Here is a 24,414-nt window from a genome sequence, read left to right on the forward strand (position 1 = left end):
GGAGAACGGCAGGTTTATAATTCATGTTTTATTTTTGAATGGTGGAGGGAGAGCCATACATTACACACTTCTACAGTTTCCTTCTCATACCACATTTTGTTCGTGTCCATTTTGCACTTTAGAACCTAATACATTACAATGCTTATTTATTGTATACCTGATTACCTTCATTTCATACCACATTTCTTCAGTAAAAGGGGGTGAAGATCTCTCGGCAGGTGCTTTAAATCGCACTTAGATCACCATTTGTTGGCAAGAGGTATTGATTTAACTTAAATCAACTATTAAAGTTAATTCAGACTTCCCAATTTTAAGTTACTTTCAGTAGTTGTAAATGTGTGGGCATTGATACCTTTTTAGGACTAGATAAATTAAATCTGCTGGGATGGAATAATTTAGTGATTTTTTAAAGTCACCAAGACCTAGTTACATGGTAAAAAGGCGAGGAGAAAAAGTGCTGAGTTTTAAATCCAAGCGGTTATTCCAGGAACATGCGATGCTGTCTTAGTCCTATGTAACAGTTGTAAAACTAAACTACAGAAAAATTACCTTGCAGGACATATTCATGGTTTAAAAAGAATGCTTGCATTGCATAGTTAAAGTAGTCCACTTGCGCGTTTCCCTGCATGTGAGAAATGCTTTCTCTGAAGGGGCCTGGATAATTTGAAAATATGTTTTTCTGTTAATGGTAAAAATGTATGGGTGCAGATTTTAAAAAGGCAGAGGAAGCATGTGTTAGAGTTTTCACAGGTCACTTTAATTGCCCTCTGCACCAGAAGTGGACATTTTCAAATCTTTTCTACTTGTTCCGAAGGCCCAGCACAGATGGACTGCAGCAACATTAAGAACTTAATACTACTTTAGAAATAACACTTTATATTACGATTCATGTTCTGTTTTTTGTAGGTATGGGCATATAAAGGGGCCTCAACAATGGAAAGGAGCCCAGGCTTCTATTACCACTTATTTACAGTGGTGATAGACCAGAGGCCTGTGTACGATGAACATCCTCTGGTGAAATCATTGCATTTCCACAAAGGAGCCTACAAAGGAGCCTTTTTCCCACAGATTAGTCCTCTCCAATATATCTATTCAGACTGGATCTGGAATGTTTTCACAGCCAGTAGGGGCCACAGTAAGGCTGCGTCACAACTTTGTTGCCAGAACTGATGTCTATTTGGTACTGCCACTCTTTGGTGTGATATATACATTTTTGCACTTCCAGGCCCCACCACGCCAGCCCTGCAAAAGCTTTGGGCATCAATGCCTTAACCAGCTTTGCAAACCTCTGATGTACGAGGTAGATCTGGGGGAGAGCGAAACATGGAGATAAATGGAAGGAGCAGATTGTTTCCCTCCTACCCCATTTACTCCCCCTTCTATTCCCCCTAGCATGCCCTTTGAAAGGTGAGAGGTTAATTGAAATCAGATTGCTTAATGACTGTGGGTCTTCTCATTATGGAGTACTGGGCCCTGTGTTGGAGCATGGAGAAGACTGCTAATTATAGCATCAACCCAACATTCCCACCCTTACCAAAAGGGAGTCGGGGGGAACAGAGTAAAAAACTATCTTAAAATCGGCCTCCCCAATCCAAGTGATATTTGCCTAGGCCGGTTGGATCCAGCTCTCTTCCTGATAACTGAATGTGGCTGCACCCACATGTCTTAACTGGCCAGTTTGCTCCTTTCCCAGAGAACGAAATGGCAAAACAGGATTGCCTTTTCATGATATGATATGATAGGTTATTTATAACGCGCTTAATACCCAGAGGTTTCTAAGCGCGGACCCAGGGATCGAACCTGTGGTGCTCCGTATCGTCTTGCTTCCCAGGCGAGCACGTTGCCTACTGAGCTATCCTCCCGAGACCTCATCTTTATGTTAAGAGACCTGATCACTCTTTTGAAAGTGGTTGCCTGTCATATATGGGCCTCAGGGACCCACTTTGAGCAATCACAAAGCCACATATGCCATGAAACACAAAGTAAGCAGCTGTTTAGATATAAGAGAGCTGGACACACCCTCAGCCAGACCCAATCCCCAGCAGAGAGGCTGACCTGTTTGCTTTAAATGAACAAAGAGGAAACTGATGAATCTAGTCAATTCATCCCTTCTCCCCAGAGGGGAGTCTCCCCCTGTGAGGATAAGGAGGTGAGCTTGCGCCGCAAAACCCTCCCTATGGGTTTGAGTAAGCAGCGCCTCACTTGGAGCGACTTCAGTTTGCTGTACTGAAAGATCAAAGAAATATCGAGGCTTAATACCACCAAAAATGAAATGCGCCAGTCGCAAGTTCAAAAGTACATGTACAGTCTATTGGTCAGATCTGGCTCTCAACGCCTCGCAGTGTGTAACGGCAGACACCGTGAGGGGGGGGGGGGAAGAGTGCTGAACATTACAAAGACACAGGTTTATATACCTTTTCCACATTCCCGGTTACATTATCCAGCCCATCTTAGAGTTACATATTAATTAAGGGTTCGTAGCCGGTTCACATATCTAGTACAGATTAAGATAACTCTACATGGTTCAATATTTTCCTCAAACACTAGACATGTTTTTCTGCACCTACAATACAATGGTAACGTTTGTTTTCAAGCTTAAAGTTAATCCAGTTTCGAGGAAGGATCCCAAAGATTTCTGCAAAGGTACACGGTTTTAGCTATTCACCATTCTTTTTACTGTTTGCACGAGGATGACGCTATTGATAGACATCTAAATCACTGTTCAGTTAAACTCTAGTTTAGCTCCAAGGTTTCTTGGTGCAGGACAAACGATTCACTTTCAGCAGCCATATGTTTATCTACATTAACCTAGCACAAAGTCCATTTTTCTCTACTGCAGAGGGAAACACAAAGTTTAACATGAGGCATAAACAGGAGTTAATCAAAATGGCGGATGATTCTAAAATGGCGGCAGCGTAGTCAGCCTTATTCAGGTTCATTCAAATGTGATTTTCAGTGCGATGCGAATGCGCTTAGGCCAATGTTTGTCAGGTGGTATAATGTGAAATATACTTTAACAAACACTCCTTTTGGCCTAAGCCAAGAACATTTATTCAAACATCAGCATTATCCAAAAAACATGTATCCTTGTCAGAACATCCTGAATTGCTGTCTTCAAATATATTAATTGCCATTAACTCCTTGATGGTAATATCCTGTATTACTAAGGCATTAGTAATTTTCCCGGGCATATGCGTCTTAGGTTGTAGTGTACCTATTGCCTGTGCACAACTTCCTCCTATCATAGAACAAATGACAGGCAGACATTGTATGCAACAACAGCAGAACAGTATAATGCCAAGGATTACCATTAAGACTGCAAAGATTTTCCAAACCCAAGATCGCAACAAGTCCCAGAACCATGTACTAATATCCCAATTTCCCTCTAGAATGTGTACTTCAGTACTCGAGGTTTGCGATTTCTTAATTGCCTTAAATATGGTGGGGGCGGAATAGGGTACAAAAACGCAACACACAGATCCCACCATTTTGCATACCCCACGACGCTCAGCTAGAATGATGTCTAACACTATCCTATTTTGGAGAGTCACTAATCTAATAGCCCTTTTATCTAGTGTCATGTTATACAGGATGTCGGTGGTCTCATTGATGGTTTTCTCTAGCACTCTAATTTTCTAATATCTTGAGTTTATTATTTGTCCCCAAAATGGCACGAAGGATTTTGCGATGTCACCCAGAATTTGTGAAGGAGCGTCACCATTTGTCATGATCTCTGCTTCCAAAAGGTCAGGGTTTTCCCAACTCCCTTGGAAGCAGATCCATAACCCAGGTTCCGAGTGCCAACCAGTCCCAATTGGGACCTTTTGGACCCAGTCCTGGCGCCAGTGGCACCAGGCTCATAAATATGCCCAGTCCCAGCGCTGGAAGCGCCGGGCTCATAATGCTTGGGTGGACTTACCTGCAGCAGACCATGCTGCTTACTTGCCTGCCAGTTGAGCCTCTGATCCTCTTCTGTTTGGAACTACTTTTCCTGTTGGGTGGGGCAGGAGCCACTCCCTAGATTCAGAACACTGGAACTCTTCTGGAAAGCAGGAACTCTTTTCTTACCTAGGCGTGGCTGTGGAAGGAGACACCTAAGCACTACAGGAGGCTATTTAAACCACACCCGATGGATGAATCTTGCTTTGCGTTATTCTGCATCCTCTGCAGCAGAACGCTCATCGTGTCTTCTGCATCTGATCCTGGGCCTAAGGAAAAAGGCTTACCATCCTGAATCCAGTCTTCAGCAACACCTCTAAAGACAAGAAAGAACAGGTTAGCATTACGGTCTTCAGTGACAGCTCTACACTTACCTGGTCCATCGGCTGTCACCAACGCCTCGCGCTGCATTCCGGCATCTGAAAGACAAAAGCTTACCAACTCTTCGCACGCTCCGGAGGCCTTCGGCGCTGCATCCCGCATCTGAAAGACAAAACAAGGTGCGTTTAAAGACATTGGGGAACTTTAATACTCACGTGCCATTACTCCTTTCCACATCTAACCCAGTGGGTATTCCGGCACCCTGCAGCCGCTCCGAACTTGTACCTGCAAAATAAAAAGACAGTTAGAGCGCATCGTGAAGCAGGCAACAAGCGCTTACTTACGTGCTTCCAGGCGCTTCTATTCATCACACGGGCTCCATCTTCAACTCACTTCAGCCCGTCATCCGCCATCGCCGGAACCCTGCAAAACAAGAAACATCATTACTAAAGACTTTAAAGACATTAGAATTACTCGAAACTTACCGTTCGTGCAGTAAACGACGGACAGCAGTCCTCTGAAGTCAAGAGGCCTGCTCCCCTTATCCAGTGAAGAAACTGGTTACAGCACCCTGCCCCGAGGCAGATGGAGTGCACGGCGTTCACTTACCTAAGGTGAGAGCGTTAACCTTTGGGGTTCTACAGGAGAAGAGAAAGGGAAGAAGAGAGAGACATTCAATAACCCAGTTCCTTAATCCCATATTTTCTATCTGCAGACATCTTACCCTTCGAGTCAGACATACAGTGCACAGAGGTCCAGCCCAAAGAGCCAGCCGTGTGTTACACATCACCTTTGAAGATACGGTATACGCCCAGTCAAGACCGGCGCCTCTACGGGAATCAGGTGAGCGTTACACCATTCTCATCCCGCCTGGGACACATTTTTGAGACTTCAGCAGTGGTGGTGACATCTACTCCTGGTAACAATATACCCAAATAACAACTACACTCCCAATCTCTGGGTAACCACGGATATGCCTCATCACCACAAACGAAGTAAACAGGATCTCCTACGTACAAAGGTCTATCCTCACTGGTTAGTACTGCAGTATTCGTACATCCCTCAAATGTACCCATTTGTTGGGAACCCTCTTTGTATGAAGAATGGAACGGAGTTTGGACTATGGTTGATGGTATTGGAAGGAGGCGGCATCCCTACTACCTACTTGAGCCATTTTGAAGGTAATCAGCGACTGAAAAGGTCTAGCTAGTCTGTCAGAAGGCCTGATAGAAGCAACATTCAGCTTGCTCCCATTTGCAAACAAAGAACATCCAAGAGGTGTTAAAACTCGCTTTTCATATTCGTTAAGATTAGTCCCATCAAAATTCCCAGTGGCCCTATTGTTCCATCAGCCAAAGAATAATGCCCTAAGCAGTAGTTCAAGGAAGAGGATGTGTACACCAGCCCAGTCCCTTTTCCCCATGTTGTGGCAAATGCAAACACACCCAGCAGTTGGTCTTATTCAAAATGGCATGGGTTGCGTTCATAATCATTAAGTGTTATTGTGATGACCCCCTCTATGTTGGAGGTCTCTGGGACGATGAGTGTACAAATGCATGTAAGGTGGAGACACAGTGGGGATACTTGCAGTTGGTAACAAGACATTAAGCAGATGTGCATTTTCCAAATACCAAAATCCAAATGTTAATGCAATTATAAAACAAGCTGTTATTGTGACCAGTGTCCATTTGGTCCTAGGGGACCATGATCCTTGACAAGCAGATTTATCATTGGAGAAGTGACCAGAATCCTTTTTTTGTATGATTGGCCTGTAAAATAGGCATAGTTTCTCAGCATCCGTTAAGAAGCTTCACTGTTGGGCTTTTTTTAGTTCATCCGTGGGTGGCACTCGACTACATGTTGATTGAAGGTAACTTTGCCGGTGCCAGCCTCTTATTCGATGCAGCAAAGGAATGACTAGGGACCGGCTCAACAGTGGTTTCTTGTGGGCACAGCCTAGCTGCTCTTTCCTATCCTATTTACATTAATGTAATGTCAGCAACTCTAAATCAGATTCCGTTGTCGCATATCATACCTTGAGACTCCAGGTACCGTATGGTCGGTGAACAAAGTGTTGTTTCCTGAAGAAGCAGTAGCAAGATTGATCAACGGTGAAGAAGAATATGAAGAAATAACAATCTCCCCAGTCCCGATGGGCTCAGGAAGGATTTCCGTAGTAGAAAAAGCAGTCTCCCCAGGCCCCACTGGCTCAGAAAGGATTTCTGTGACACCCTTGGTGTCGATCAGAGCAGGCTCCTGAGCATAAAGATCACCAATTCCCTTCTCCTCCCCTTTGTCGTAGAGCAGAGGAAAAGGAATCCTCTTCACATGTCGCATGGATCCAGTGCTTCTTCCCAGTTACTCGTACATTGGTCTGCGTGGCCAAAAGGATTTGATGTGGTCCCCTCCAATGAGGTGCAAGACAGAAGCCCCTTTCAAAATTCTCCAGTAGGACCCACTGGCCAGGTCGGAGTTGATTACCTGGACCCTCGTATTTTCCAGGGAGGGCTGCTCGCACCTGTTGATGAATCAAATACAATTTTTGAGTCAACTGGTCACAATAATCAGACAAAAGCAGATACTGGATTTCTTTCAACTGCTTGGGTTTTGGAACATTCCATATATTGGCTGGTCTCCCCATGACGATCTCATAGGGGAAGAACCATGTCTTTGATTGTGCAGTAGTCTGCATTGATAATGAGGCTATTGGTAAAGCATCAGGCCATTTCAGATTGCTATGTGCACACACCTTTGCGATTTTCATTCTTTAGAATTCCGTTATGGCGTTCCACAAGACCGGCACTTTGAGCATGCCTGGCCGAAGGGAACCAACTTGCAGGATGACAGCAGCGATAAAATGTGGGCCATTATCTGACCAAATGACTCCCGGCAAGCCAAACCTAGGGAAATTTTCCTTCAGCATGGTCTTGGCTGTTGACATTGCTCTAGCATCTTTTAGAGGAAAAGCCTCAACCCATTTACCGAAGGCGCAGATGACGACTAAAACATTTATAGTGTTGACAACGTTTCATCTCAAGAAAATCAAAATGAATCACCTCAAAATGTATGGCGGGGGGACCAAAACTACCCTTTGGTGTTAGTGTTCCCTTCCCAATGTTATGTTGCAAGCATATCATGCAACTTTGGACAAAACGATCAGCAGTTTTCTGAATATGAGTATTATACCAGACAGGATCTAACTGTTTGCAAATCTTTTTGCCACATGTGTGTTGGGCCATGGGCCATGGTAACCATAGCAGTAACTTAGGCATTGGGTAGCATCCATCTGTTTTTCACTATCCACCCAACAACCCTCATCTAGCCCTGCTGGGCCCTCAGCCCACTGTTTGATTTCTTCTGGATTAGCTTCAGCCTGAATTTCTTTTATACAGTTAATCCCTTCGTCTATCATACAAGTGTCGGTGACCCCTTTTGTTGGATATAACACATATATCTTTCAATGCAAATCAGTGGCAGTCTGTTTGGCTATTCTGTCAGCAAAAGCGTTTCCTTTTCCCCCCCATCGTCCGTCTGGTGTGCAGCACACTTCATTATTGCTAACTGTGTAGGAAGCGCAAGTGCTGAAAGTAACTGAACTATTAGGCACCATGCTGAATCTTTATTCCATGCGAAGTCAATAAACCTCTCTCAGCCCATAGTCGACAAAAATTGTGAACTACCCCGAAGGCATATTGGCTGTCTGTGTTGATATTCACACTAAGCCCTTCAGAAATTTCACAGGCTCTGGTTAATGCAATCATTTCTGCGGCATGCACAGAATTATGCGGAATTCGTTTGGTTTCCACAATAGTGCTTAATGTTGTGGTTTCATAAGCAGCAGTGGATGTACCATCCGGAGGTTTAAAGCAGGAGCCATCACAAAACAGTTCCCCTTATAGATTCTTTAAGGGTGTATCACTTAAATCAGTTCTGCCCTTCGTTTCTTGTTTTGTGTTAGAGGCAATCATGTGATATCTTGTAACTACAGTCTTTCTTTTGCGAGAGGAAATGGTTCAGCCGGATTTAATGAGCATTAATTTTGGATTTAATTTGGATATGCAGAGCAAATCGAATCCGCTTGTACCTTGTTAGCCAAGCCGATGTGATATGTTGCGTCTGCGTTCAATAGAATGTCTAGGGAGTGGGGGTGCCGTCACAGTAAAAATGACCTAAAACCATAACCTCACTTTGTTTCACGGATGCAGCAGCTACAGCTCTAACATCTCGGCTAAGCGCATGCAACAGGGTCTAACGTGGAGGAAAAATAGCTGCACATGCTATTCTTGCCCCTATGTTCCTGTGTCAAAACAGCCAAAGCGCATCCATCGCATTCATGCACATACAACAAACCTCTTTTCCTAATTTGGTGTGCCCAAAACCGGTGCTGAATACAACCCAGCCTTGAGCAGATCAAAAGGGTTCTGCCAATCCATGTTCCATGGTAAAGGCAAAGAAATACCCTTCTTTGTCAATGCCAACATAGGTTTTTATCATTAATGAAACATTTGGGACCCACTGTCTACAGTATGAAGCCATGCCTATTAAAGCTCCGACCTCTTTCTGTGCATTTGGGACAGACATACTAGAGATGCTTTGTATCTGTTCAGTTGTCAGTCTTCTTCCCTCCTTCGATAGGAGCCTAAATAGGCGACCTCCTGTTGACCATACTGAAACTATTTCAATGAAGCCTTATGCCCATGTTCTGCTAAATGAATAAGCAGCAACACAGCGCCTTCTTTGTAAACAACTTCAGAATCAGCAGCTAGAAGTAGATCATCAACATATTGCAACAACGTGCAAGCAGAAGGTAACTAGAGCGTATCAAACTTTACTATAGCGTTTCAATGCTCTACTATAGATGCTTGGACTCGGTGTACCCTTGTGGCACACGAGTGTATGTAAACGAGCGTCCGCCTAGGGTGAAGGCGAACAAATATCTGTTTCAACATGTACAGGAATACTAAAAAAAGCGTTTTTTCCAAGTCCAACACTAAAATGTGTAGCCATGGTTGGAATCAGTCAATATTGTAGTAACATCAGGTACAATCGGAAACTGTGGAGCAACAACCTTATTAATGGCGTGCAAGTCAATGATGAAACGAAAAGGAATCTCAGTATCCCCCTTCTTGTAAACTGGTAGAATCTGACTAATACACACGCTCCCTGCAATTTTGTCAATCACAACTATGTGTACAAAATCTGAAATAATACTCTTCAAAGCCTGCTTACCTTCAACCAAAATCTTATATTGCAGAATATGCGGCAATGTAACACTTGGTTTCAACACAATTTTAACTGGTTCAATTTGTAAAATGCTAACGTAATTATCATTAATTGCCCATAGACATGTTGGAACCTTATTCAGTTGGTAAAGGTCTAGACAAAAATTGTGGAATGGAAGTTTGTTGAGGTGAAATCATTAACTACACCATCTGGAGAACAGTAAATCACAGCATTCAATTTCTTTAATAAATTTAATCCCAACAAATTTTCACCACAATTTGTCATCAACAGAAATGGACACGAATCAGTGAATGGTCCCAGTGAAATCGGTACCAGCTGAGAGACTGGACGGACCACTGGCGTACCAGAGAACTCTACAGAAATGTTGTTCTGCCCTGACAGTGGAATATCTGAACCTGTGAATGATCAATAGAACACTTCTGTGCTCCTGTATGTATCAAGAATAGATGTTCCCTATTCCCCACCTTCATTTCAATGTCTGGCCCTTTCTGACCGATGGGCCTAGGTACCGGTTCCAGACCCTGCTTCGGGCTGTCCTAAGGGAACAGTATATCGTCAAATGAATGATCCTCCGAAAAATACAGTTGAAGGATTATAGAAAATGTTCCCACTATTAACACTTTGTTGCTGATTATCTTGCGAAGGTGTCTGTTAATTCTGTGCAAACTGACTTCTACCAGGATCCAAGGGCGGCCTCTGGATCGTCTACCCATGGCACCATATGTGCTATTTGATCTCTGCTGTAGGATCGGGCATTGTGCTCACCAATGAGCCTCCTGTCTACAAAATGCATGTTGGTTCCTGTGTACAGGACCCAGTTGTGCATTACCCTGTGGTGTAAATTGGCCTCCCAACTGTGTATTCCCACCTCTGACTCCTCTAGCTATTTGCTGCAAGAATACTTTAGTTTTCAAGTCTCCCTTCTTCTTTTCTGCCTTCTCCTTCATTTTATTAACCCTATTTTCATAGAAACTGAGTCATATGTAATACTTCAGATAGTGATTTCGCTTGCCAAGCACTCTCAGAAGTCATAATTTGTGATTGGATTTCAGTCAATAATCTGTGCACAAATGTGTCTACAAACAGCCTTTTTCCTGATTCTGTACTTAAGTCTTGACCACTAAAATCTGAAAACACTTGCTGAAACCTATTAAAATACTCAGTTGCACCCTCTGACTTCAATTGTATGCAAGCCGTAATTGTATGCAAGCTGTTGGATTCTTCCTAATATCTGGAATTGTCTAATAGTATTCACTTCCTGTCTAGAAAATGGGACATGAACAAACTGTGAGATATAATGTGCTTCAATAGTAGTGGCCAGGTGTTCCTGCGGCGGCATTAGCTGGAATTTCTACTTTTGGAACAAATATCTGAGGAACCTCCCTCATCGGCAATTGTAAAGTAGGCAAATCTGAGCGTCTATTAAGCAACAAGGCTAAATCAAGTGACAAAGTAGTCAAAGCAGTATCGGGCAAAAATGCTCTTTTTATAAATGACCATCAAATCTGCGGGACAACAAACCTTTCTCTTCATAAGCTCATCTTGTAGATACTCTACCATCACCTGTAACACTTTCCTTTGCATTGCCGGAGCATACTGACTAAACGTGTCATGCACTTCAATAGGAGAAATTGAAACATCCGAAATCCATCTGAGATCGTCTCTTGTGCAAATGCGTATTCCTTCACTCATTGATTGCAATGGAGGAAGAAATTGTTTCTGCACATATGAAGCTTCCCGCCATTACCATCCATTTCATCTTTCTGTAACCAATCTAGCTCCCTCTTAAACTCGAATACCTTCTCTACATGCTCATGCACTTTCTCCGCAGTGTCCCTTGAGCGAGCAAGGACATTCAAATACCTCAACCTCTTTGGGACATTCATGTCCATCAAATCACTCCATATATCAGCTAAATGCGTTCCCGTCCATTATATCAAAATAGTCTGTTCAGGAATATCCCCTTGGACGGAAATCTCAATTAAAACAGCTGATTCATCACCCTCTTCTATGTACTTTTTAGCCCATGTATATAATTCTTTTCCTAGCTTTAGATACTGTACCACGAGTCACTAATCTTGAAACAGCTCCCACTCCTTCAACCACTACAGGTGGAGCAGAACTATCTTGTAAAGAGTTCTGACAAATCTTGTCCAATAGGTAGCGGAGGCACTACCGCTTGTGGTGCAGACGGAATCAAGGGGACGGCCACTGTCGGTAAGGGTGGGGGTGCAGGAGGAGGAACAGGAGCAACCACGGGAGGATGAGGAACTACAACGGAAGGAGGCACATAAGGAGGTGGTGCAGTGGGAACAGTTCTTCCTTCGTTCAATAATTAACTCATCTGATGTATGAAAATCCTGAGACGGATATATCTTTTGCACGTCAAGTTGGAAAGCCCTATACATACCCCTAATAGATTCTGACTGTTTCTGCTCTTCATGCAATAGTGCTTTCTCCGCATTTGCCATGTGTCTACGTGCATGCTTTTCTTTACTTCTGAGTTGCTGCATAGCTTCCTTTCTCCAATCTTTAACTGCATCAAATGCTGCAGGCCTAGCCTTTTTCCTCAACAATATGGATTCTAAATGCAATTTCAAAACTGCCATAAACTGGCCACTGAAGTTCGGAAACATGTCTAGTCTGGCTGTGCCAAATATCATTAAATACGAAAACTCCTAGGCTTACAATACATCAAATATGCTGGTGACCCATCGCGTGGTGCCTGTTGGCCTTGTCCCAAAGATTGTCTATCTCTGCAGAATAATACCCTGAAACAGGATGACAATTTCTCATGCATATTGTTACGCTCACCTGGTATCCACGGGGGCGCCACACGCTACTGGATGGAAGGCTGTGCGCTATCCCGCACCCCTCTGTGCTTGGTTGTGTGCCAGCCGTTGGGTAGCGCCTTAGTTTCTTGTGCGTTGAGCTCTCCGTCCTGCGTCTCTGTGCAGGTGCGCGTGATAGATGCGGATGTTCTGGGGACCTAGTTGCTTCACTGGTCATGTGCCCTTGTTTTGGGTCCAGACCGGCTGTGACTGACTGCTTGTGTTCAGTTGAGTCTTTCAGTCTCTGTTCTGTCTTTCTTTCCCTTCACTTTCTGTGTCGTCTGTTACTTTTCCCCACTATGCTATTTAATAATGTCTTTCTGTTTCCACAGGGATGGTTGCGATTTTGGAGCCGCAGCGCCGGATGGAGAAGACAATGGCAAGTTGTTGAGCGCAGAGCGCAGCGCTGTTTATTTGGAGTTAGTTGCTAAACTGTATTCTCTTCCCTTTATGCAGGTTGCGGTGCGGTGATGTTCCAGAGTGGTGATCGATCGAAGCGCTGCTTACCCAGGTAAGTGTTTTACAATGTTCATGTTTCTTTTTTGCCTTTGCAGGTTGCAGTGTTATCCGGAGATGGGACGAGGCAAACAAAGCGCATGTTAGGATCCGCTGCTTGCCCAGGTAAGGGTTATTATTAATGCTGTCCTTGTTTCTTCTTCGCCCTTGCAGGTTGTGGTGAAATACAGAGATGGGCGAGGCAAACGAGTGCTGGATGGATTCAGGGCCTGCTACTCGGAGGTAAGTGTATTTGCTTGCTAATGCTGTTCGTGTTCTTCCCGGTTGGCGGTGGAATTTCGGATCCATGGCTTCAGGATAGGGCTGCCGGGAGAAGCAAATGAACTGGAGCTGGACACGATAAGTGTTACGCTGCAGGAGTGCAGAATAACGCAAAGCGTGAATTCCAGTTTGGGCGTGGCTTATATAGCCAGCCACACCCAAAACACTAGTGAGCACAGCTCGGTTCTAGGAACTGAGCTGTGTAACAGACCTCCATGTTGGATTAAGGTCCAAAATGGGTACTTGCCTTATTCCTGGTAATGAGCCTGGCGCCAAAGGCACAAGGACTGACTCCATGTCTTCGGATGATGGAGTTTTAAGGCCCTTGGAGCCATTGTGGAGGGATGTAGCCCTACTGCTGTCAGGGGGCTGTTAGATCTGAAGGGGTCAGGGATGTGGATAAGTGACAGCTATCAGATCACTGGTTTTACCTGGCAACATTTGTATTTGCAAATCCAAAACTGCTATGAATATCAGGATTCTTAGGAATCAGGGCACGACTCACCTCATTTCAAAACAAAGGGGTCTGATCGGATTTCAAACTATCGTAGTGGCTGGCGATTTCGATAACCGGCCTCGATATGGGGACCCTCGTCAAGATATCCTCAACGTTGCTCACCGTCCAGGAATCGAGTCGTGCAGTATTGCAGAAAAATTGCGTCTCACTTTGCAGGGGCCCCGTCGCACTCCGGTAGCCTTGTCTTCATCTAGCGATGTGATATCAATTTTGAGGGTCCCTATTCGGGCACCATCTGAAAGATCAAAGAAATATCGAGACTTAAACCACCAAAAATGAAATGCGCTAGTCACGAGTTCAGAAGTACATGTACTGGTTATTGGTCAGATAGCTATCTGGCTCAACGCCTCGCAGTGTGTACCAGCAGACACTGTGAGTGGGGAGAGTGCTGGACATTACAAAGAGACAGGTTTATATACCGTTTCTACAGTCCTAGTTACATCGTCCAGCCCATCTTCGAGTTACATATTAAGGGTTCGTGGCCAGTTCACATAACTAATACAGATTCAAATAACTCTTTGTTCAATATTTTCCTCAAACACTAGACATGTTTTCTGCACCTACAATACAACGGTAACATTTGTTTTCAAGCTTAAAGTTAATCCAGTTTCAAGGAAGGATCCCAAAGATTTCTGCAAACGTACACGGTTTTAGCTATTCACCATTCTGTTCACTTTTTGCACGAGGATGATGCTATTGATACAGACAACATCTAAATCACTGTTCAGTTCAACTCTAGTTCAGCTCCAAGGTTTCTTAGTGCAGGACAAACAATCCACTTTCAGTAGGCACAACATGTTAATCTACGTTGAATTAGCACAAAGTCCAATTTTCTCTGCTCCAGCCGAAAACAAAGTTTAACATGAGGCAGAAACAGGAGTTAATCAAAATGGTGGATGATTCTAAAATGGTGGCGTAGTCGGCCTTATTCAGGTCCATTCAAATGCGAGTTTCAGTGCGATGCAAATGCGTTTAGGCCAATGTTCGTTATCACGTGGCATTATGTGAAATATACTTTAACAGTACAAGGACTCCCGGTTTGAGGAAGACCTTCCATACCAGACCACTGTGTCAGCCTACATGAATGCGGAAAACAGTGTTATAGTCACGGTGCATGCTCCAGAACACTTGGAGCTGGCAGGCCTTTCCCAGTCACTGACACCCATCGGGGCTTATAAAACCCTGAAGGGTAGTCCAAGGACTTCCTGGACTCAGTGCTGGCGCCATCGGCGCCAGGCTCATGGTTTTCCATCTGGTAATCCACTACATGGGACTACATGCAGCCCAGTCAAAGGAAGTAAAATCATCTGGCTTATCTCAGGTGTGGCTGTGGGACTACTTTACCTGTGATTGCAGATTGAGGCAGGAAGGACAATTTTATTGGAACTACTGACAAGGCTATTTAAGCCACACCCTGCCGACAGAACACGATTCTCGTTATTCTGCACTCCTGCAGGGTAACGCTCACCGTGTCTGCTCAGCTCCAGTACCTGAACACCAGCAGCCACGCCCGTTCTGGAACTTCCATCCATCGGAACCTGAGAACAGATGAAGAGAAGAGAGAAACGGGAATTAATACAGAGTTTACAACCTTACCTGAAGGATTCCATCCGAGCGGCCGCTCCTTCAGCTGCTCTTCAGTTCGCCGCACCTGCAGAAAAGAAAGCATCTGCTAGAACAGCTGATACTCACCCAGAGACCGTTCTACTTGGGATTTCACAGCAGTGGTTCACCCGATCGGCGCTACGCTGCACCTGCAGGAAAGAAAAGAATACAGCAGGTTAGTCGCGCACGGAAAGAAACCATTATAGAGACATTCGGTGCCACTCACGAACGCTCAAACTTCCTGCATAGAACCTGCTCAGTGTTGAAGGACGAGTCAAATCTTCATTACAAAACTGCTCAAAACCGCGCCTGAAAGAAAGGTGAATACAAGGTTAAAACTTGGATAATAGACATTTAAGCAGCTATTCCAAGCATCTATAGGTATAAAGACTTAGCTGCTGAGTCAAGCAATTCAAGACTCCACTACACCCCCACAGGATCAGTGAAGGAACTAGATCCAGGGAGAGACTGTCATATTGCGCCCCTGCGAGAGACCGCAGGACGGAGAGTCCACCACTAAACAAACCAAAACAAAGCATTCGGGGAAGTAACAGGGAAGGAGAAGTCACGTGCAAGTCTCCTCATCCAGCCAAGTAACGCCAGGGCAGACATCATTCCTGCATCTTCGAGCGACGCCCCCATGGAGACCAGGTGAGCATCAACTGTTGAGGGAGCCAGTACGAGTGAGGGGTCAGAAATGTGAGGCGGATAACTTTGTGAAGATCTTTCAAAAGATGCCATTGTATTAAATTTAAAAAGTTAGATTAACGCCTCGCTATCCCTACCCTAACGAGCATTTCCCTGCGTAAAATAAAGGAAACACTGTAACAAAGGGTATCTGTCCCTCACACTTATACATACAATAACTCAATCAAGTAATGCATGGCAGTTCAAAGGCAACACAATTATAACCATTATATTGGTAATATGACAACACTCTCCTTATGTGGGTGAATTCCCTTTCCCCCGAGATTCAAGCAGGATTCTCCTCCAGTACCAAAAGATACAAGGAAATCCTGCTTTGTAACAAAGTTCCAACACCGTTCTTTGGGACTCCAACTTGACAACAGAAAGTTCCAACACTCCAGTGATTTAACAAGGAAAATAGTAGGTTCTTTCTCTTCCTTGAGTAAGATTGAGTTATCATCACATAAAGAATATTTTCTTTGTTAATGGCAACAATAATTATCCATCAGGATGGTTTGCCACAACCAAGTATTTCTGAAGAAATGTAACTCCTCCAGCAGGTTTATACAGTTCTTTCTTCAGCAACATACATTGTCTTTACCAGCACCACTTTATAGCACTTCATCAACTTCTACTTGGTTTACCTCCATGCCAGCCCTACTACATCAAAGGTTTTACCATTTGGGTATACTCCCATACCCAAACAGAGATTCAAAAACAGCAAGTGCTTCTGTGGTTAGGATCAACTTATAATTGCTTTACTACAGCTTCATAGTGTACATTGTTTTGCAGCATCAAACATTTAGCACCTCTTCAGGGAAACCCATATTCACATTGGTGCTCTTTAATATTCCTCTGCAAATGATGCTCCTCACCTTCTGAATAACCTTTTCCAGGAGGGCAGCCTTCTTGCCACTCTGGTTTCCCCACTACATAAATAACCAAATACTGGCAAGGAATATCCACTGTGCCTGAGAAACCTGAAGCTGTTGTGAAACACTGTCTGGGAGAGGCATGAAGAAAATGCTAAAAGGTTGAGATGATGCCTGCTTAAAAGGATTCTGGGAGAGGTCACAAGCAGTGTGGTGGAAGCAACTGAGTTAACCCTGGAAGAGCCTTCCAAGGAGAGCCTTTTGGGATGTGTGTTCCGTTGGGGGTGGATATTTGAGACTAGATTGTGAACTCTTTGTTGGCCACTTCACGCAACTTGTGTTTGGAATAGCACTAACTTTTCTGTTTGCCACTTGGTTGGACATGTTTTGTAGACTTGGTTGGACTTGGAGGGGCAAGGATTCTTAAGAATGGATTCTGAAGTTTGATACAGACACCTATCCTTGAAGGTGCTGAACAACTGGAAAAGAATGCTACTTCACATCCCTGACGCTTTTTGCGATAGTAATCCTAGTTTGCATTGGTTAATTCCACCTCCTTCTGGCAAACTGAGTAAAAGTAAAAAAATTTAACGGCAATCTGGTGTCGAGTGGCATTGCTAGCCTTACCACACAGTGCAGATAACTACATTTTACTCCTTATCCAAGAATGCTCTATAGTACTCACAATACACTATGTATGAAAAAGAACAGCTGTAATTCAGAAAATGGTGACTGGGTAACAGATTAAATTATCTGTTATTGTAGGGCAACAGGTTCATCCAACATGACCTATATACCAAGCAATTAATAATACATCCTTCTTCCATTAAAACCTATGCAAGGGTTTTACTCTTGTACCACATCTTTAGTAGGGCTTCCAATAAGGGTTAATACCTGTGTCTCGGCACCATTCATTTTTACAATTCCTTTACTGTGTCCAAGTTGTCAAAGAAAACATGATTCATGACCAGACAGCATATCTCTTCCTGACGTTCTAATGACAGACCTATACAAACCAAATATGTTGACACTGTGTTTCGGGATTATTATGGGGTAAAGAACTTGTTCGCCCTCGTTTTTAAACAACCTTCATCAGATGAAAGTTTAATATTGTTCACCCTCAACCAAGTGGTCTGGTGTGGTTCAGTATTCTTTTTGATCATTTTTCTTGAGCTATCACCAACCTGGTGCATAATCCTATGGTGTTGGCAAACTTGACTCTTATATTGGCCTCTTTATTTTCAAGATGCAATTGGTCACGTTCCTGCAACTGTCCAGGTTAAGGTGTCAGCGGTTACATCTATTCCTTCTGACTACTGGGAAGACACCACAATGGGCACCCATGTCGTAAAACAGTTTGCCTTCCTTTACTGTACTATTTCAGTTACTCTGCTTCACCTGGTGTTGGGAATCAAAAGGTGAACTTTACTCTCCTTGTCCCGTGAAGAAGAAAGAGAAAAAAGTAGGTCAATTATTGAGAGGCTCAAACCCTTCACGTGGCTGCTTCCTTTCTGAAGTAGTGTTTGAAAGTTGATAACGCAACATGTTTGGTAACGTCAATCCTGCACATGGGCAGTACATTTTTTTCATTTGCCACTATGGAGCTGTACAGACTTTTAAGTGTGTGTATATATAAGATGACTGGTAAGGAGGAAATAAGAAATGTATATGTGGTGAATCACGGATAAGGGTATAATCCCAGCAATGGGCACGTTTTGTCTTGTCGGAGTTAGCAATTGTTAATGTCGAATTGTATTAAGGAACTTTAACGCATGTCTCCCATTCATGGATACTACAGAATGTCCTATTCCCTCTTGTTTTGTAGATTAACCAGACATTCATTTGTCTTGCCAACTTAATGTGTTTCGAAATGGAATGCTGTGTGCCATTGTTGCATGCTAGTAAATGTTTTTGTTTCTTTTTCTGATAAGTTTGTTCCCTTTCTGTAGATTCCGAAGTTTATTGTGAGCCAAGTGAGAAAGCAAAACATAGAAAACCAGAAGAAGCAAACCAAAGAAAAGGCAGTGAAAAAACTTTTGAAAAAAATGGCGTATGACCGAGAAAAACATGAAAAACCAGAGAAAAGTATTTGTGAGGTAAGTGAAGCATTGTTGCTTGAGCTACTTTACTATACACTTGTCTTAAAACCACCAATGGCTTGAATTGAGAAATCAAGCTTTGTGTGTGTATATATATCTATATCTATATCTATCATGAAAAGTATTTTGACTTCTACTAACCACGCTCTGTAGCTTCATTTGCAAAGATATATAACATGAAGGATACCAATTAAAGTTATGCCAATGCGGCTGTTTATTCAATTGGTCACGAATTTGATCATGTTGATTTGCACATCAAAAGAACAGGTAACATTTGTAGTTTTCACAAACATGAATTCAAATATGGTTTGGTTCTCTATAGTATATGCATGAGCCCCATGCAAGTTGGTGAATTTGTCAACAACAAAAGTATCCTCTCAGTTCCTTAAATGAGCACATGAATAGACACAAGGGTTAGCATCTCAAAACGTGAACCAATTGTAAGTTGGTCCTCAAGACATGTTTGCCAATTATTTCATTGGGCACATAGATGAACACATAGATAAACAGACTAACAGAGGGAAAGGGTTTGTTTTCGCAAACGTGAATCAATTATGAGTAGAACCTCATTTGCCTGGTCAAAAATTGCCCAAGAAACCGTTTTCTTTTTTGCCAAATTAAATGGTTAACCAAGAAAACATTTGCTAACACGTGTTTCAACCTGCTAAGGTCGTCATCAGGGCAGAACAATACATCTCACTTTTAGAAAAACTTAGTCTAAACAAAGTATCGAACCATTATTATAATCACTGTTTGATAGTTGTGTGATCTTTTAATTGAGTAACACACACCTATGTGCAGAGTATATGCGAATTTGCTTGGAAACATACTAGTACTTGGGAAACCAGTGCAGGGGCAGTAGCCTCTACATATACATGGAATAGGGGTGGTTACCTGACACGTAACTTTTTGCTGCAACTTCATTAGTTTAGAATATGCCTTCGGGTTGTATTATCCACATGACATTTATGCAAACAAACTGAAAAGCAACACAATCATTTTTACAGAAATTCCCCATCTAGATGGCAAAAAACGTGGTTGCATGCAAGTACCTCCACATATATTAAATAGTTTTATACAAATATGGGCTTACCGGTCTCGGTTTGATTGCTATATGCGTACCGTCCCCAGTATAATGAGTAATCTGCAATGTGTTATCTTGCGTTCAGTAACAGCAATTGTGAGCCTCAATATATTTGATGAAGTCTGAAATACAAAACACGGAATACATTTGCGCTACTGGTGGTCTCTCCAATGTAATGTATATGTATAATGTATATGTATGGTGAGTGGCAGTCACGCAATACATAATAATTTTGGAAAGGCCCTCCACGTTTAGTTTGTCGTCTGGTGTGCAAAGCTATGCAATCTGTGCTTACCAGTCTCAGCTTGAGTGCTGCGTAGGTAGTCCTCTGCTTCAATTGCAGTCGAAATTCCACCGCTCGGCAAAGGGGCACGAGTTACTATCGCCCGAATGTTTTCTCTTCCGCAGCTCGTGATTGGTCATGTGACTTCTATGAGTTTCCATGGTTTCCCTAACACGAGCGAGCCATTACCTTCCACATCACGTGATATGTTGGGTGACTTTTGTAAGTTTCCATGGTTTCCCTGCCGGCCATATCATGATAGTGCATCTGCACGATTAAGAGAACACACCAATGTGTATATTCTTTATTGATATTTATGATCATTAATGGGGTGGAAAAAACACTCCTGTTTAGGACATGGCACCAAGGTTGAGCCCTTAGAATTTTCTTGTGCACTGTTAGTATCTGAACCTACTTTTTTAATAGCTTTCGCGAATATTAATAACTGTGGGGAATACATATTGCCCACTTGAAATGGGACATAGCACGGATGTTAAACCTTCAGAATAGTTGTACTAGTGTACTGTTGGTGACTGTGACTACTGTTAATACTAGTATGGTCATGGAGTGGCTATTTGGCAATACATTTGGAATTGGACAAACCAGTGTTGATTCTGTTAGGTTTGGAGAAATCCACCGGCAACAGTATATGACTTGCTGTTGTAATACTGTGTAAATGCAGTACAAATTTGTATTTGATGATTTATTATCCAAATAGTACTACTCTTGGATCCTGCCTCCTGTTACTAGGGTGCATCCCAGTTCATGTATGCAATTGCATTGTGTTTTTAATATCACTCACTGGATCTTGCAATGCCGTGATTGTGGTCAGAACAAGTATTAGGTGGGACCTGTATTTCCAGCATCAACCTACTCTGACCTTGAATACAAGGAAAATTCCAAATGGATGTATAAATTTACCCGCTGCTTTGTTAGCAAATTAATAAAAGAAAGAACTGGACATGTATCACAGGAACACATTGAGCTGGTGTTCTTGGTTAAGACCGAGCTTCAAACAGTGTCATTTGCAAATCATTCTTGCCTCTTGTTGGTGCAATGTCAATGGTCTTTCTCCTCCACGGGCATGTACCTTGGTGTTGAAGCCCAATAAAACATATGTCTTTGCAGTGGTCTTGCTGATGTTTGCGCCAGTGTAGAGCAAAGGAGATTCTCGGATCTTGTCTGTTAAGGTTGGCCAAGTGTTCTCGAATTCTGACACAGTTCTCTGATGATACTGCCCACATAAACCTTGTTACACACATATTGTATTCCATATGCCACAAATTTGGTGGGACAGTTGATAAAGTCCGTAATCGTAACTTGTAGTCCTCCATGACATGTAAACACCTTTGTTGAAGACAATGCAAATTGACAGAAGTTACATGTCCCACATTTGTAAAACCCAATTGGTCTGGTTGAGGGGGCGAGCCAACAGTCCTGTCTTTTGGTGTCTGGTTTTAAGAAGGAGGGACTTTACGCATTTCGCAAAGTGGACGATTTGGTGAAAATAATTTTGGGTTGGTCTGAGATGTATTGTGATACAACGGGATCCAATTTAAGGATATGCCAATATTTTTGTAACACATGAAATAGAAACTTAGTCACTGGAGTATTTGGTTATGAAGTTCACATACTCTAGAAACTCTCTGGGTGGTTGGTCGTCTTGCAATAATTGATCACGATTTACTTTCTCTGTGGTTTTTGCCGCTTTTTCAATTATGTTCTTGGAGTACCCTGTGTCTCTGAATCTGGCACCAATCGACTTACATTCTGCCTGATATTGTGCATTGTTGCTACAATTCCGTCTTGATCACAAAAACTCCCCCCTTGGAATGTTATTGATGACACTTTTTCTGTGACTACTTGCAGCATGTAAAATGGAATTGGCAGCTGTATCTTTCCTGTAATTTTGGGTGTGGATGAGATTGTCGACAATGCTAATTTTGAGATCCAGAAAAACACTTTCTGTGGCCTTTATTTTGCCTGTGAATTCAAGATCAAACTTGTACTGGTTTAAATGTTGCGAGAACTTCTCAAATCTGAGACTGGTAAGCAGATTGCATAGCTTTACACACGCAACGACAAACTAGGCCCCTGATTCATGGAATTATTTGCACGTAAACGCACATTTGCACGCAATTCTTCCCGAAAATCCCCATTGCTCAAACAGGGATTTTCAGGCAGAATGGCACGCAAATGTGCGTTTTACGCACAAATAATTCCATGAATCGGAGTAAATGTGGAGGGCCTTTCCAAAAACATTATATATGATGTGACTGCCACTCACCATGCATACACATTACATTGGAGAGACCACCAGTAGCGCAAATGTATTCAGTGTTTTGTATTTCAGACTTCATCAAATATATTGAGGATCACCTAATAATTGGATTACAATTTGTCAGCGAACGCAAGATAACACATCGCAGTGCAGATTGCTCATTATACTGGGGATGGTACGCATATAGCAATCACACATACCGGTAAGCCCATATTTGTATAATACTATTTAATATACGTGGTGGTACTTACATGCAACCAAGTTTTTTGCCATCTAGATGGGGAATTTCTCTAAAAATTATCGTGTTCCTTTTCAGTTTGTTTGCATAAATGTCATGTGGATAATGCAACCCGAAGGTATATTCTAAACTAATGAAGTTGCAGCAAAATGTTACTGTCAGGTAACCATCCCCATCTCATGTATATGTAGAGGCTACCGTCCCTGCACTGGTTTCCCAAGTACTAGTATGGTTTCCAAGCAAATGCGCATATACTCTGCACATACTTTTGACCAGGCAAATGAGGTTCTACTCATAATTGATTCATGTTTGTGAAAACAAACCTGTTTTATTCTGTTAATCTGTGTTAATTTGTGTCCAATGAAAAAATTGGCACACATTTCTTGAGGACCAACATACAATTGGTTCACGTTTTGAGATGCTAACCCTTGTGTCTATTGATGTGCTCATTTAAGGAACTGAGGGGTTACTTTTGTTGACCAATTCACCAACTTGCATGGGGCTCATGCATATACTATAGAGGACCAAACCATATTTGAATTCATGTTTGTGAAAACTACAAATGTTATCGGTTCTATTGATGTGCAAATCGACATGATCGAATTTGTGACCAGTTGAATAAACACAGCCGCATTGACATAACCTTAATTGGTATCCTTCATGTTATATATCTTTGCAAATGAAGGTACAGAGCACAGTTAGTAGTGGTCAAAATACTTTTCATGGTTTACCTTAAGGTGACCTAGGGAAGTCACCAGATCCTCCACTCCCACAGCAGCCGTCCACTATGATCTACCCCATATTTGCACACTTTTTAAAATCACTAGGCGGTTGCACACTCCTCTAATAGGTTCCCTACAATGCAACACTGTCTAAATATAGATGCTTTCAAAGAACTCTGTTTAGTGGAGAAAGAATACCCTACAGATGATTCTAAAGAAATCCTGGAGCAAGACATCCCAAAATCATTAATTCCCCTAGTACCCTGGTAATCCTTCAGTTCACAGTTCATTTGATAGCCTCATCAATATTCAGGCATTGTGTGTTTGCTGGTCTCTTGCTACAAGTTCAAGAAGAGTGTATGGTGACAAGGTAGTAATGGTCTATTTACTGCTATTTGTATGAATACTGCGTTCCAGGATAACTTTGAATGCCAAGTTTCATGGTCTGTCCAGGATGCGTCTGTTGTCTTCACAAAGCCGAAAGAATTCTAATGGTGTGGAAGGTGGGTGTTTGTGTGAAGAAGCAGGGTGACTTGGAGAGGTTGTGCTTGTATGACAAGTATGCTTTGAATAGGTTTACATGTATTTTGCATACATTTGTGATGTGTGCTCATGGAAGATATGCTGATAATAAATCTGTGTGCTGTTTGGGTACTCGGACGGAACAATTATCCACTACTCAATGTGGGTTGTGCACTTAATCAGGTCGGCTGCTTGTGCATTGGATTTGTGTTCTCTGAATTGTAATTTGGTGTTATTGCAGCTGAATTGGTTAACTTTCTATAAGCTTTTAGTGCTGCGATTGATTTTAAAAATACAGTCTGTTAGAATGAGCACTAATTGGTGTTCCTGTAATGTTAGTTTGTAGTGATTTGTTTTTTGTTTATTTGAGATGGGTGCATCATAGTTGTCCT

The 24,414-nt window shown here is 42.6% G+C and overlaps 1 protein-coding gene across 1 annotated transcript in view; it reads left to right on the forward strand.

The window, feature by feature from the left end:
• ARHGAP18 (Rho GTPase activating protein 18) overlaps positions 1-24,414 on the forward strand; it is a 928,328-nt gene that overhangs the window by 696,369 nt on the left and 207,545 nt on the right. Inside the window, exon 12 of the mRNA XM_069607469.1 lies at positions 18,743-18,889. Coding sequence (XP_069463570.1) covers positions 18,743-18,889 — 147 coding nt within the window. The remainder of the gene's footprint in view (positions 1-18,742; positions 18,890-24,414) is intronic.

This window comes from Ambystoma mexicanum, chromosome 4q (genome assembly GCF_040938575.1).
Source record: "Ambystoma mexicanum isolate Mex_15411 chromosome 4q, UKY_AmexF1_1, whole genome shotgun sequence".
In the NCBI taxonomy this organism is placed as follows: Eukaryota; Metazoa; Chordata; class Amphibia; order Caudata; family Ambystomatidae; genus Ambystoma; species Ambystoma mexicanum.